This window comes from Zalophus californianus, chromosome 14, assembly GCF_009762305.2.
Source record: "Zalophus californianus isolate mZalCal1 chromosome 14, mZalCal1.pri.v2, whole genome shotgun sequence".
NCBI classification, from domain to species: domain Eukaryota; kingdom Metazoa; phylum Chordata; class Mammalia; order Carnivora; family Otariidae; genus Zalophus; species Zalophus californianus.
The window spans coordinates 13,940,675-13,954,163 of NC_045608.1; the positions used below are offsets into that span (position 1 = coordinate 13,940,675).

Genomic DNA, 13,489 nt, shown 5'->3' on the forward strand with positions numbered 1-13,489 from the left:
TCTAAGCATGGGCTCAGATGGAGCTAATGGAAACTCAAGAGTTCCAAAGGAAGGAGGAACAAGAGTTAGAACAGTAATTTCTACGGGGCCAGAGAGCTCTGAGATTCAACAGGGCTACCCTCGTTCTGTCAGACCTTAGTTAGAGTGAGCGGGGAGGGTGAGGACAAGCCAAAATGGACTAGCCAATATGGCGACCATCTGCAAACTGAAAATCGGCAGCTCTTGCTCCACACTGCCATCTGCTGGACGACTGTTGTAATAGCTACATAACTCTCCCCCGACTCAGAGGTGAAAGGTACCCTTGGGGTTGTAGGGGGCCAGGGACCCACCTTGCTGAGGACCAGCAGACGCTGCTTCTCTTTCTCGCTGGTGGCCAGGGAGGCAAACTGCTGCAGCTGCAATGGCGTTGGCGGCGTGGTGATGTCCAGGTAGTACTTGAAGGCCTGGAAGATGGTGCAGGGCGGGAGGCGGTGCTCATCTGTCCAGTTACTGATGACTCCTATGGAGGTACAATGGAGGTGAGGGGTGGATGGGGGAAGGAGAGTCTGAGCTCCAAGGGCTTGGGTCTAAGTCAGGAAGGCCAGATTTTCTCCTGGGGCAGAGGTTGGGGCCGGGTGAGCCAAGCAATCCCTTGGCTTGTCACCTTCCATGTCCCACACCTAGACCCAGGGTTCTGGGGACCCTGTGATCGCCTCATGCATGGAAGGAGCATATCCAAAATCAACTGAGCAAATTAGTTCAAAAATTAAAAAACAAACCAATATTAAAATAGCATGAGACAGTCCGTCCTCTGGCATTCTACGCAGTGAGCCCCCCACCGAGCACGAGCTAGGAGTCTTATTTTGGTTCTGTCTGACCTCTCATGGTGTTGGCCCCTCAAACCTCTAAGTGGGATTCCAGTGTTTAAAATGACAAACATGCCTAACACTTTGCTAGCACTTTCTATATGCCAAGTGCTATTCTCAGCACTTTATATTATTAACTCACTTAGTCCTCACAACAACTCTAGGTGGTGGGTGCTATTACTATCCCCATTTTGCAACTGAGAAAAAGGGAAGCACAGAGAGGTCAAGGAATTTGCCGAAGGTCACACAGCTCATAGGCATGAAGTCAGGCAGTCCTGCCCCAGACCTTGTTCTAACTACCACACTGTACGGTTTCTGTGTAATTTTCCATGGCATATAGCCCCAAGCATAGCATCTACTTTATCAGGGGCTCAACCCAAGATAAAAAGTGCTGTTCCAACACGAAGAAGAACCGGCTGGGTTGGATTTATTAATATAAAGTGTTGTCTCTCCAAAGTGGTATCGCCCAAAGGACTTTTCAGTTGGACTTTGACCATATGCTATTTTCACATTCTGCTCTGACCGTACACTCTAGCTCCTTTGTAAAGGGGCTATGTTATCATATTCTGGGCTATCAGGTAAGGTCACCATGGTTCCTGGTTCCTGAGCCTGAGCTCACCTGTGCCTCCTGAAATGAAGCCCTGAGACCCATTTGCCTTTGAAAGTTCTTCAACAGAAGGGTCAAGGATGGTCACTGAAACAGACCAGAACCTGATCTAATTAATGATGGTTCAACCTTGAGTGCGCCATATAGTGCCTCTTGATTTTAAGAGGAGGGAGGGGTACACATCAGCTGCTGTTTATTCGGTGGGCAGTGAGGCGGGGGTGATGAAGGAAGGCAGAAGCCCCTTCCCCCAAGGACGAGCTATGGATGTCCTGGCATCATGGACATTGGCTCAGCCAGTTGGGCCATGGTGGTTCAGCCATGAGAAAGAAGGAGTCTTCAGTCTCATAAGCTGGAGGAGACAGAGACCCACTCTTCCGCCTGGATTGGTGATTGGGAAGAAGGATGGGTCTCCTCTTCCCCAGACACCCACTGCTTCTGGGACTCCCCGGAGAAGGGGAGGGTTCTCAGGAGGCGCCAGGTGAGGGGCCCCCCCGCCCTGCCGTGGTTACCCAAAGCCGTGTTTCGCTCCTCCAGCAGCTCCACCTTCACCAGCTGGTTGACCGGGGGTGCGTCCTCCAGCCGCTCCATCAGGGCGTTCACGAGGTCCTCGCAGTTGCCAGGGAAGACACCCAGGTGGTCCCCAGGCTGGTACTGCAGCTCCTGATTCCCATTGGTGTGCAGACGCACGAAGATGGTTGATCGGCTGGAGGGAAAGGCGGGGAACAGTCGGAGAAGTCACCAGCTACTGCCTCCTTTGTCTCTTTTTGTGGCTGCAATCCCCCTCCGTTCATTCTCCGTGGGGCCGAGGCCAACGAGCCCTGTGCCCCCATCGTTCCAACCATGGTTTTTAGCAGGTCACCCACGAGCTCCTCAGTGCAAATCCATTGCCAAGTCCCGAGCACTCATCTTGCTCATGGAACCAGCACGTGGAACCAGCTCACTTCCTCCTTCTCAACTCCCTTCTCCTGGGTTCTAGCACCCCACGCTCTCCCAATCTTCTCTCATTTGGCAGTTTCTTCTCCTCTCCCCGAACTCTGGCCATTAGAGCACCTCAGGGTTCAGTCCTCAGATTCCTTGCTTTTTATCTTCCCCAACCTACCTCTCTCCATAGCACTTACTGGTGTCTGCCTTCTTGTGGAGTTTATATCATCCTGTGGTTTGTGGTCTGCCCTCCCCCGCCTACCGCCCCTCCCCACCCCCAGCCTCCAGGACAATTTCAAATTCCAGAGGGCAAGGAATCTGTTTTGTCCACTGCTCTATTCCTGGCAAGGAGGACAGTGCACAGCACATAGTTGGTACTCAAGAAATATTAGATGAAGGAACCTCAGACTCTCAGGGTTAACCAGTTGCCAGAACAGACTCTGTTCTCAGTACCAACTGGGGTTCTCCCAGGAATCACGACCCCAAGCAGTGGAGTCCCCAGTCTGTGTCACGCCATCTCTCCTGGGATTCCTAAGCTCTTCCCCCCCCGCCTTTTGTAAGTGTGGTTGCACGGGGGGGCTCCTCATATTATAAAGGGAAAGACATTTGGTCTTGGTTGTGCACAAATCCACCCATATAAATGTGAGAGATCCAAGGAGAAAACACACGGAGAAATTGATTTATGTCCTGCCAGATCCTTCCCTTTTCCATTGGTTTTTGTATTTTAAGGGCAGGAGGCCCATGCTAAAGGAGGGCTTCAAGAATGAATTTTCAGACTACGATCATTCTGGTCCTTTAAAAGGTTTTAGTACAGACCTACTGCATTTTACACAATACCTGAGAACTTGGGGGCTGATTACACTTTGGTAAGTCAGATTCTTTGTCCTCTTTGGGTTCCGTAGGCATTTCAGATCTGCTTTTCTTCATTGCCAACTGGTTCTTATTCAACATGAAGTTTCTACATTCTCCATGGTATGTAAATCAACACTTGAATAGATCAATGGGACTCGCTATATAAAGGAGTCTCTGGCACACCCAAGAACCCTTTTGTGCTGCAAATAGCCACCGTTATTAGAAATAGTTGTGCTGGCACATTTACTTTTTTGCAAGTATTTTCTCGAAGCAAGGCACCCCTGTCCTTCGTATGGTGGGGAAAATTGGTGGCTGACATTGTGAATGGTGGTGTCAGGGCCTGGGGTCCCATTCTCCTTTCCTGGACAGATTTTGCTATCTCTGGGGCACTAATCTTGTCAATTATACAGACTTGCACGGCTGATTCGGCTCTGAGCTCATTCGGATTCCTGGTTCCTGGAGAGCAGAGACACCATCACCTCCTGCCAGCTCCAGGGTTAGAATTAGCAGAGGCTGACAGCCAGCAGGGGGCGCTGTGGGGCTGCTAATTTCGGAGCCTCCTGCACCAACCACAGGAAGCCTTTGAAAGGCCCCCAAATCAATTCCCACTTTCTCCCAGATCATCACGATTTCTTTCAGAAGTATATTTGCCTCCGTTCTGGCCGGTACAAAATAGAAATGCGGAGGACCCGAACTTGCTGAGCTGGCTCATGCTCACAGCCATTTCCCCCAAGTAAGTCCTCTTGAACGTGACACAAGGTGGTCAGGCAGACAAAGGGCAGGAATGGGGAGGCAGCTGACAGATTAGCTAGGTGGCCCAGGCTCTGCCAGGGCTGGGAATTTAACCAAGGGGATGTTTCATGCCTCTGGTCAGACGTGGCTTGCTGAGACCCCCAGGCTGAATGGCTGTGTGGCCTCAGGGCATCCTGATGGGCTGGTCTTTGAAGCCTTGTTGGGGAAGCAGATTCCCCCCCCAACCCTCTCTCTCGGTAGCACTAATCTGGAGACCAGTCGTCTCAGTTCTGCTGGGGGTTTTAAGTATAGGATTTTGTAAGCTTTTTTTTTTTTTAAAGCTTGGGACACATATGGCCATTGAGAAGTATGGGGGGAGGGGAGAAAGGGCAGAAAGGGCAGTGTGGGAAGGTAGTGGTCATTTGGGGGCTCTCCATCCCCTCCTCCAGACTCCAGAAGCACAACACACACACACTCACACACCCACACACACGCACGCACGTATGCTTGGCAGTGGTTCGATGACAGGTTCACTGATGAAACAACAGTCTGCTAACGTCCAGCATTAAATGGAAAAAAAATAGCTAATGTTCATTCTTTAAGGAAAAGAATAAACATTGTAAGTTTTATTCATTCAGCAAATTTGTGTTGAGTGTCAGGCACTGCTTTAGGCACTGTGAGACAGTGATGGGTCTGGGGTTCCATTCTCATTGAGTGTCCAATTCTCATTGAGAAGCAACTTAAAAAGGTCCCAGAGGGAAGGGTGGGTGGTGATGGGTTGGGGGCAGTGGGCTGAGTGATCATCAGGTAGGATGATCAGGGAGGCCTCTGTGGTGACGTGATATCTGAACAGAGATCTGAACAATGAGAAAAAGGGGACATGCAAAGATCTGTTTGGGAAGAGTGTTCGCATGTGCAAAGGCCCTGGGGTAGGAAAAGGTGTGGCATATTTGGAGAAGGGAAAGAAGGCTGGAGTGTTTGGAGAGTGGTCAACACAGATGTGGGGGGTGGGAGAAGGAGATTAGACTGCTGGGCAGAGGCTATATCATGAGGGCTTCATCATGACCTGTCATGGCAAGAAGTTTGGAGGTCTCCTCAATCCAGTGGGAAGCCACTAGAAGGTGTAAAGCTATGGAGTGATACGATTCAATTTACATTTTTCCAAGATTGGTCTGGCTGCTATTTGGAAATGGAGCTTTGAGAGAAAAGCCAAGAAACAAGGAGACAAGTGAGGGTCTACTGTAGCCACTCATACCATCGATGAACATGGCTTTGCTCAAGGTGGCTGCTGTAGGTCTGAGATGAAGTTGAAAGTCAAGTCCTGGAGGACCAGCTGAGGGCCGGACACGCAGTGTGAGAGGGGGAGAGGAGGCAAGAAAGATGCTGGAGTTTTTGGCTTAAGCCAAATGTTGATGTTCTCTGTTGAAATGGGGAAGGCCAGAGAGAAGCAATTTCATCCAAGGAGAGATGAGAATCAAGAGGTCCCCCACCAAGAACTGTCTATTGTAATAACCCACCACTCTCCGTGATGCCCCAGCACTCAGCCCCCCCTTCTGCACCTTTGTTCCTGCTAGCCTCTGCCTAGATGTCGCTCCTCTGTTCTCATTCCCTTTCTAAAGCCTACCATGCGCTTCCCCTCCTTTGGACCTGTAGGACTTATGATCAATGATCACCGCACCTGTTACAGCTCCATTATACTCCCTTCTGTATTGTTTGCTAATTGGTGTACTTAGAAAATGTATTTCCTGGCCAGACAGTAACTGTGGTCACTTTTCTCTTTAGATGTGCAAGGATCACCGTCAGAAGGCTGTTTACTTCCTCCTAAGCACTTTGCTTGCAATTAAGGGTCTGGGAGGCGGGGAGTAATTTGTGATATCTCGCTTATGGCTTCCTGGCCCAAACAGCCTGACTTTGGGCTGATTTGGGCAGGGAAAAACGGGAGAGAGTATCATGCTTTTTTTACTTGATCATCCCTTAAAACAAACCAACAACTTATAAAGCTGGAGATGGTAGTAAGCCTGAAAATAGGTCACGCTCCAGAGTGTGCTTCTAAAGAGAGAGATACCTACATACAATTTGATCCTTTTTGTGCTAATTCACGACTGATTCTAATACTAGCTTCTGGTTCCTAACCTTGCTGAAATATTCAGTCTCTTGTAAGTCACTCAGCATAGAGTCAGCTACCCTTTCCAGAGGTGAGTGGGGGTTATTCTGGGACTTTGGTCCAACTTAGCATCAGAACATTTGCAAAGGACCTTGCTTTTTATGTACCATGGTTTAGGGAGTAATTTTTGTGATTTGGTCTTTCACAGTTTGTTGCTAAAGGAAATTTCCAATGGATTCTTAGTCTCTTCTCTTCCATGCTACTGAAGTCATCCCTTTCCACAGGGCAGAAATGGGAAGTAAGGGTGCATATTTCAAACACAAGGTCCCTCTCTGTATCAGAGATCCCTATTCTCCAAATGCTGCGTTTAACTAATTATTCAAAGGGATTCATTTCCCAACCCATTTCTTTGATGTTTGAGGATCTAAGTGAGTACATGAGAGCTTGGGGGCTTCATCCTGCTGATAACTCCATTAGAGGTCTGAAGTCCATGTAGAAAGCATGCATACTAAATCTGCAGGTGTTTGAAGCTGGGATGGGTAAGGAAGGGTAATGGGAAGTTACGGTACGCTAGTTGTTTTGTGCACCTCGTCTTTGACACAGCAGCCTTGCAATGCTCTTGAGGACACCTGGGTAGCCATTCGGCATGCTCACTTTGGAGCTGGAGAACCAAGTCTATGTGACCTTGAAAAAGTCCCTTGCATTATCTACTTGTCACTTTCCATATTTAAAACATCGATGATGGGGCGCCTGGGTGGCTCAGTCAGTTGAGCGTCCGACTCTTGATTTCAGCTCAGGTCATGGTTGTGGGATCAAGCCCCGCGTCCGGCTCCACACTCAGTGGGGAGTGTGCTTGAGATGCTCTCTCTCCCTCTCCTTCTGTCCCTCCCTGCCTAAAATAAATAAATAAGTCTTTAGAAAAATTTAAAAAAAATGCCGATGATAAATAGTCCCAACTTCCTGGGCTGGTCAAGAGTTCTGGGAGATCCCGCACAGAGAGGACTCAAAACAGGGCTTGGCACACAGAAAGCTCTAGAGAAATGTCAGCAATCTGTAGAGACACTGTTCTCATTCTGCACAAGGAGACAGGGGCTTGGAGGACCTGAGTGACTGGCCCACGGTCACATGGCTAGTGTGCAGCAGAGCTGGGGTCAGAACCCAGGGCTGTCCAGCTCATAAGCCCACTCTGTACTAAAGAATCAAGATTTCAAAAGATCGGCATGGGCTGTAACCGGAAAGTGAACAAAGATGCCACTCCTTAGGGATCAAGGCAAAGGACTTCATTAAGGCCCAAAATCTTATTTACACAAGTTGAGGGATGGGCAGTCCTGGCTCACTCACTTTGAAAAGAGCAGCAAGGATGTAAGCTTAACGGGAGAGCAGGCATGGCCCCCAGGACAAAGCCCGTGATCCTGCGCGACATCCGTGTGTCCTGCTCACACTGGGGGCAGGCTGTAATGGCTCTAGTGCATGTGGCAGCCATGACAGGTCCTCCCCTGTGCTGTGACCAGGCCTGGGAAGGACACTGCCTGCAGGACATTGTGTCCTTTTACTAAAACGAAAGGCGTGGGCAACTGGGTCTGAGGAAGCACGATCTGAAGCAATCAAACCCCAGGAGAGATTGGTCAATGTCCTTGGCTCTTAGCAGGTCTCTCATTTGGAAGAACGGAGTTTGTTTTGGGTATGACCAGAGTATGACTGAGATCGCTATAGAGTGCTAGGAAGATGACCTTTGGTTATAGCAATAGTAAGATAATTTCTAACAATTAGGACTTTGAAACACAGAGTGGGCTGTTTGGTGAGGTAATGAACCTCCCGTCATCCCAAAGGAATTTAAGCAAGCGTCTGGGTAGCCCGTTTTCGGGACTCTAGAGAAGAATCACCCACGAGGAGGAAATGTTCTCTGACTAGGATGCTCCGGTACAATGAACATGAGCAGTTTGACAAGGGTGCGGTCTATATTAAAAGTTCCTCATAAAACCTTTCCCTTTCGGCTTTCCACGATGATCACCAGCATCTCCTCTCTTGGTCCCTCTAGGTGGGAGCTTGGCAAAGGGAGAGCAGGAAAACGTCGATGCTACAGAGCAACAAGGGCACCTCAATGGCACTTGGGATGGTCTTGGGAAGCCAGGCCCCCCGAGTCAACCAGGGCTCCTCCCTGATGGTGGGGGGGGGGTGCATCTGGAGCACAGGTGGGGAACCCCGAGCCAACCAAGGTGCTCCTACCTGGATTTAGGGCTCTGAAGGTTTTGACGGCTGAGGAGTCGAGCGGCTGACACCCGCTTTTTGTGGACATTGGAGAGACCTGCGGTGAGAACAACAGTCTCCCTGAGATGCGGTTAAGGCACGGCCAACCCAGAGCCTGCAGCTTCTCCTGACTCTCTCCTCACGCTCCCACTGTCCTCTGGGGGTGAAGCGAAGAGATGAAAGAGAAGACATGGGGGGGTGGGGGTGGGCTGTGGATAATGCAGAAGCAGAAGCAAATCTGGCTGAGCTGAGCTGAGAAGAAGGTTTGGGGGTAACGTGCCGCCCTGCTGGACGCGCATTTGTTTTCGGAGCACGGCGCTGAAGGGAGACAGAAGCCATGACACCCAGCTCCTCGTGGCACCTTTCCCCTCCCCCCGCCGTCCTGCAGCGCCCCCTCCCGGCCCCCCCCGAGGAGGGTGTGGGGGTACCTTGCGTAAGCTCTGGGGCTTCGGCCACGTAGGTGAGACGGAACTTGTTCCTTTTCCAGCTGCGGTCATTGCTGATGAGGGAGTTGTTGGCCTTCTCGATGTTGACGTCATCTCCCACGCAGAACACATCGCAGGCTGCCTGTGGCGCACACAGGGCTCTGGGTGACCCCGTCCAGCCAAGAGGGGCTCTCCGCCGACAGCTCCCAGTGCATGGCATCCATGCACTCCTCCGCCCATCTGTCCCTTCATCTGTCCACCGACCTGCCCTCCTTCCCTTCTCCCTTCCCTCCCTCCCTCTTTCCTTCCTTCCTTCCTCTCTTCCTTCCTTCCCTCCCTCCCTCCCTTCCTTCCCCCTCCTTCCTTCCATTTGTCGTCCATCCTTCCATCCCTCCATCTAAGCCTTTCTTTTTTCTTTCTTTCTTTTTCTTTTTCTTTCTTTCTTTCTTTCTTTCTTTCTTTCTTTCTTTCTTTCTTTCTTTCTTTCTTTCTTTCTTTCTTTCTTCTTTCTTTCTTTCTTCTTTCTTTCTTTCTTTCTTTCTTTCTTTCTTTCTTTCTTTCTTTCTTTCTTTCTTTCTTTCTTTCTTTCTTTCTTTCTTTCTCTCTCTCTCTCTCTCTCTCTCTCTCTCTTTCTTTTTCTTTCTTTCCTTCCTTCCTTCCTTCCACTCACCCACCCACCCATCCACCCATCTATCCATCCCACCACCTACCCGCCAGCCACTCATCCATCAATCTATCCACTAATCCATCCTATATTTTTTGAATGCCTTTGATGTGCTGTATATATCAGATTTACTAAGTAATGACTTTAGGATTTAACCTCTATTTAATATGTAACTTTTATGTCATTTATTCCTAAAACCAATATTTGTAGAGGCCTAACATTAAGCAAGAAAATAAACACCTTAGGGGCGCCTGGGTGGCTCAGTCGGTTAAGCGTCTGCCTTCGGTTCAGGTCATGATCTCAGGGTCCTGGGATTGAGCCCTGTGTCAGGCTCCCTGGTCAGTGGGGAGTCTGCTTCTCCCTCTCCCTCTGGCCCTCCCCCTGCTTGTGCTCTTTCTCTCACTCATGCACTCTCAAATAAATAAATAAAAATCTTAAAAAAATAAAATCTTAAAAAAAGAAAATAAACACTTTAGAACTTCCTATCTCTCTTCCTCTAAAGATTTAAACAATTACATTAAAAGCAGAACATATTGAAATGTTTGAACACCTGCCTATGAATTTTTCTCTTCTTTCTTTCTTTTTTGCCAAGTTCCCAAGTTCTCTGACTTTAGAAATCCTAAGAATTACCACTTGGGATTCAGGTTTTTGGGATAAAAGCCATGGATAATTCAAGAGTGGTTTTTTTGTTTTTGTTCTTTAAGAGAGAGAGAGAGAGCACATGAGCAAGGGGGGAGGGGCAGAGGGAGAGGGAGAGAGAGAGAGAATCTTAAGCAGACTCTGTGCTGAGCGCAGAGCCTGATGTGGGGCTCAATCCCATGATCCTGAGATCATGACCTGAGCCAAAACCAAGAGTCAGATGCTTCCTTCCTTCCCAGGCTGCCCCAAGTGCCCCAATTCAAGAGATTTTTAAGGGTAGCTTTACCCATTTTTTGGCCTTGTGTTGATTTTCAGACAATGTAAACATCCATCAACTGATGAATGGATAAACAAGATATGATATATACATACAACAGAATATTATTTGGCTATAAAAAGCAATGAAGTACTGACATATACTACTACAATGTGGATGAACCTTAAAAATACGTGAAATGAGCCAGTTTCAAAAGACCACATACTATATGATTTCATTCATATGAAATGTCCAGAAGAGGCAAATCTACGGAGACAGTCCGTTAGTGGTTGCCAGGACTGGGAAGTTGGCGGGAGGGCTGGAGGGGGTGGTGAGAGCTGAAGCATACAGTGGTTTGTAACAGGCCCTGCTTCTGGGGATGCTCAAAGTGGGCTGACTGAAGTCGAGAACCGTAGTGATCTCAAGGTAACAAAAGCCAAGTTATCACAATTTTCCTTGTCTAGGGAGAAATGCAGAAACGGTCTTGTAGACACAGCCTCCCCCCACAGATATCCAGAGAGCTCAGGGGCCTCAGTTTCCCCTTTTTCCGCCTCTGTGCATTGGCATGCAGGATGGAAAGTGCCAAATGAGTGACAGGAGGTTGTATAGTGTCGTTTCTCCTGCAGCTGCTCGAGAGAATGCATTCTGGGGTGGAGGAAGGAGCAGGTGAAGGTGGGGGGGCGGTCAGCATTCACGGCTTTTTGTTTTTCCCAGGATGGCCAATCGAATCATGCCCCACATGCAGATAGAAGGCCATTATTCATCATTCTCCTGTGACCTTATGTCTAGAATCGTGCTGTCCAATAGGATGTTCTATCATGATGGGAATTTTCTGGGCTGTCTCCTGGGGTGACCACTAGCTTCTTGTGGCTACTGAGTACATGAAATATGCAGCCAAGGAACAGGATCTTTAAATAGAATCTATTTAATATAGCTACTAAATAGAATTAAAAATCTAATTAAAAATGATCAAAATTTTATACATCCATGATGGTATATAAAATGTATATGTAATTATTTTATGTAAGATAAATATATTTATGCAATTGTGATATATAATATTCCTGTCATTATAATATACAATATTCTATATTATAATTAAACATTTAATTATGTCTATGTATATGTACACAGACATTTTTTATGCAACACAAAAGTCATCATTTTAAAATGTACAGTTCCATGGTTTTTAGTGTGTCGAGAGAGTTGTGCAACCACCACCGCTATCCAGTTCTGGAACATTCTCATCCTCTCAGAAGAAGCCCTGTACCCATTAGCCAGCATTCCCATTTTCCACTCCTCCAGGCCCCGGGCAACCACGAATCCAATCTCTGTATGGATTTGCCTGTCCTGGACATTTCCTATAAATGGAAGCATAGACCTTTTGTGCCTGGCCTCTTTCACTTTGCAGGCTTTCAAGGCTCATCCATTGTGTAGCCAGTGTGTTTCATTCTTTTCATGACTGAATCATATTCCATTATCTAGACATACCATATTCACTTATTCATTCATCCTGTTGAATGTGAATTCATTTACATTGGCATTTAAATAGCACACGGGGCTAGTGGCTTCTATATTGGTCAGTGAAGATCTAGCACAAGAGGGAGAAGCTTGTCCAAGTAGACAAATTGGAGACCTGAGTTCCAGGGCGAGGCACGGACCCCTGGTGTGGCTAGCCAACTTTATGTCTTTGGTCTACTTGTCTACTAAATGTGAGGGAGGGACGAATTCCTCCCAGCTCTGAAATCCCAAGACTACAATTTTTTTTTTTTTTTTTTTTATAGACGAACTCCCTATCCATAATGCAGGGGGTTAGATTCTGGGTGGAGAATGTGTGTTTTAAGACCACCCAAACTCATCGGAGCTGTTGAAAGCTGTATCCTGGCTGGATACATGGGGGAAATATTGGGGCTTCTCTCAAGTGTGTTCTATTTCTGATGGTGTAGGTACTCCGTCTTTGGAGATCTTACGGGGCATGACTTCTCCCCTTAGGTCTCTGAGATCTGGGCCGGTGGTTACCTTGAAGACCTTCTTGGCCCAGGTCCTGAAAGCCTCTTCTTGCCCACAGAGCTCATCCCCTTCCCTCATCTTCAGGATCCTCTCTCCTCCCAGCTCCTCCAAGAGGGTGTCCACGGCATGTCCAAAGGCGCAGAAATGAGGGTAAGCCCGGGAGCCAAGGCCAAAGACAGAGAACCTGCCAAGGAGACAGCAAAAGGTCCATGCTAGAGAACTGTGGGGCATGAGGGGGTGTCTGGTATTATGGATCCTATGTCCCCCCCACCAAATTCGTATCTTGAAATCCTAACCTCCGACGTGGCTGTATTTGGAGATGGCACCTTTAAGGTGGTAACTGAGGTTAAATGGTGTCGTAAGGTTGGGCCCTAGTCCAGTTGGATTTATGTCCTTAGAAAAGACACCAACATCACTTTCTCACTCTGATGGTGCAGAGAGGAGAGGCTATGTGAGGGCACAGCAAGAAGGTGGCCATCCATCTGCAAGCCAGCAAGAGAGGCCTCACCAGAAACCAATCCTAATGGCACTTTGATCTTGGACCTCCAGCCTCTAGAACTGTGAGAAAATGAGTATCTGTTGTTGAAACCACCCACTCTGGTATCTTGTTATGGTGGCCTGAGCAGACCCTGACATCTGGTTGTTTCTAGAAGGACTGCGTTTAGCCCATGGTGGTCAGACAGCCCTGAGCCCACCTGGGGAAAGCCATTTTAAAATCTGGGAGCCCTTGGGGCCTCTTCTCCTTCCCTTCTGGTCTCTGTTAGGTGTGACCATCCTCAGGAGAAAACTCCCAGTGGTCCTGGGATGAGTTAGGGATAGCGATGACCCAGAACCACTGGCTTGTTTCTTGTGTGTCCTGTTCTAAGCCAGAGAAATTAGTCTACTTTTTTGGGAAGACTTGAATTCTATCACTGACACAACCAGATGAGTTTTAAGTATAAAGATAATGCAAATCCTAACACAGCTGTCCTTGGGGACCTATATCAACAAGGAGATCAGAAGGACTTGTCATTCGATGGACGCTGAAAAACAAACTGAGGGTTCTAGAGGGGAGGAGGGTTGGGGGGATGGGTTAGCCTGCTGATGGGTATTAAAGAGGGCAGGTTCTGCGCGGAGCACTGGGTGTTACATGCAAACAATGAATCATGGAACACTACATCAAGAAGTAATGATGTAATGTGTGGTGA

At 48.1% G+C, this 13,489-nt stretch overlaps 1 protein-coding gene across 1 annotated transcript in view; it reads right to left on the minus strand.

Moving 5' to 3' along the window:
- The window catches only part of NOS1 (nitric oxide synthase 1), a 79,909-nt gene that overhangs the window by 10,080 nt on the left and 56,340 nt on the right, over window positions 1-13,489 (minus strand). Inside the window, exons 17-21 of the mRNA XM_027577102.2 lie at window positions 12,312-12,486; window positions 8,737-8,875; window positions 8,288-8,366; window positions 1,962-2,155; window positions 330-499 (exon numbers count right to left, since the gene is read on the minus strand). Of these exons, the coding sequence (XP_027432903.1) occupies window positions 330-499; window positions 1,962-2,155; window positions 8,288-8,366; window positions 8,737-8,875; window positions 12,312-12,486 (757 nt within the window). The remainder of the gene's footprint in view (window positions 1-329; window positions 500-1,961; window positions 2,156-8,287; window positions 8,367-8,736; window positions 8,876-12,311; window positions 12,487-13,489) is intronic.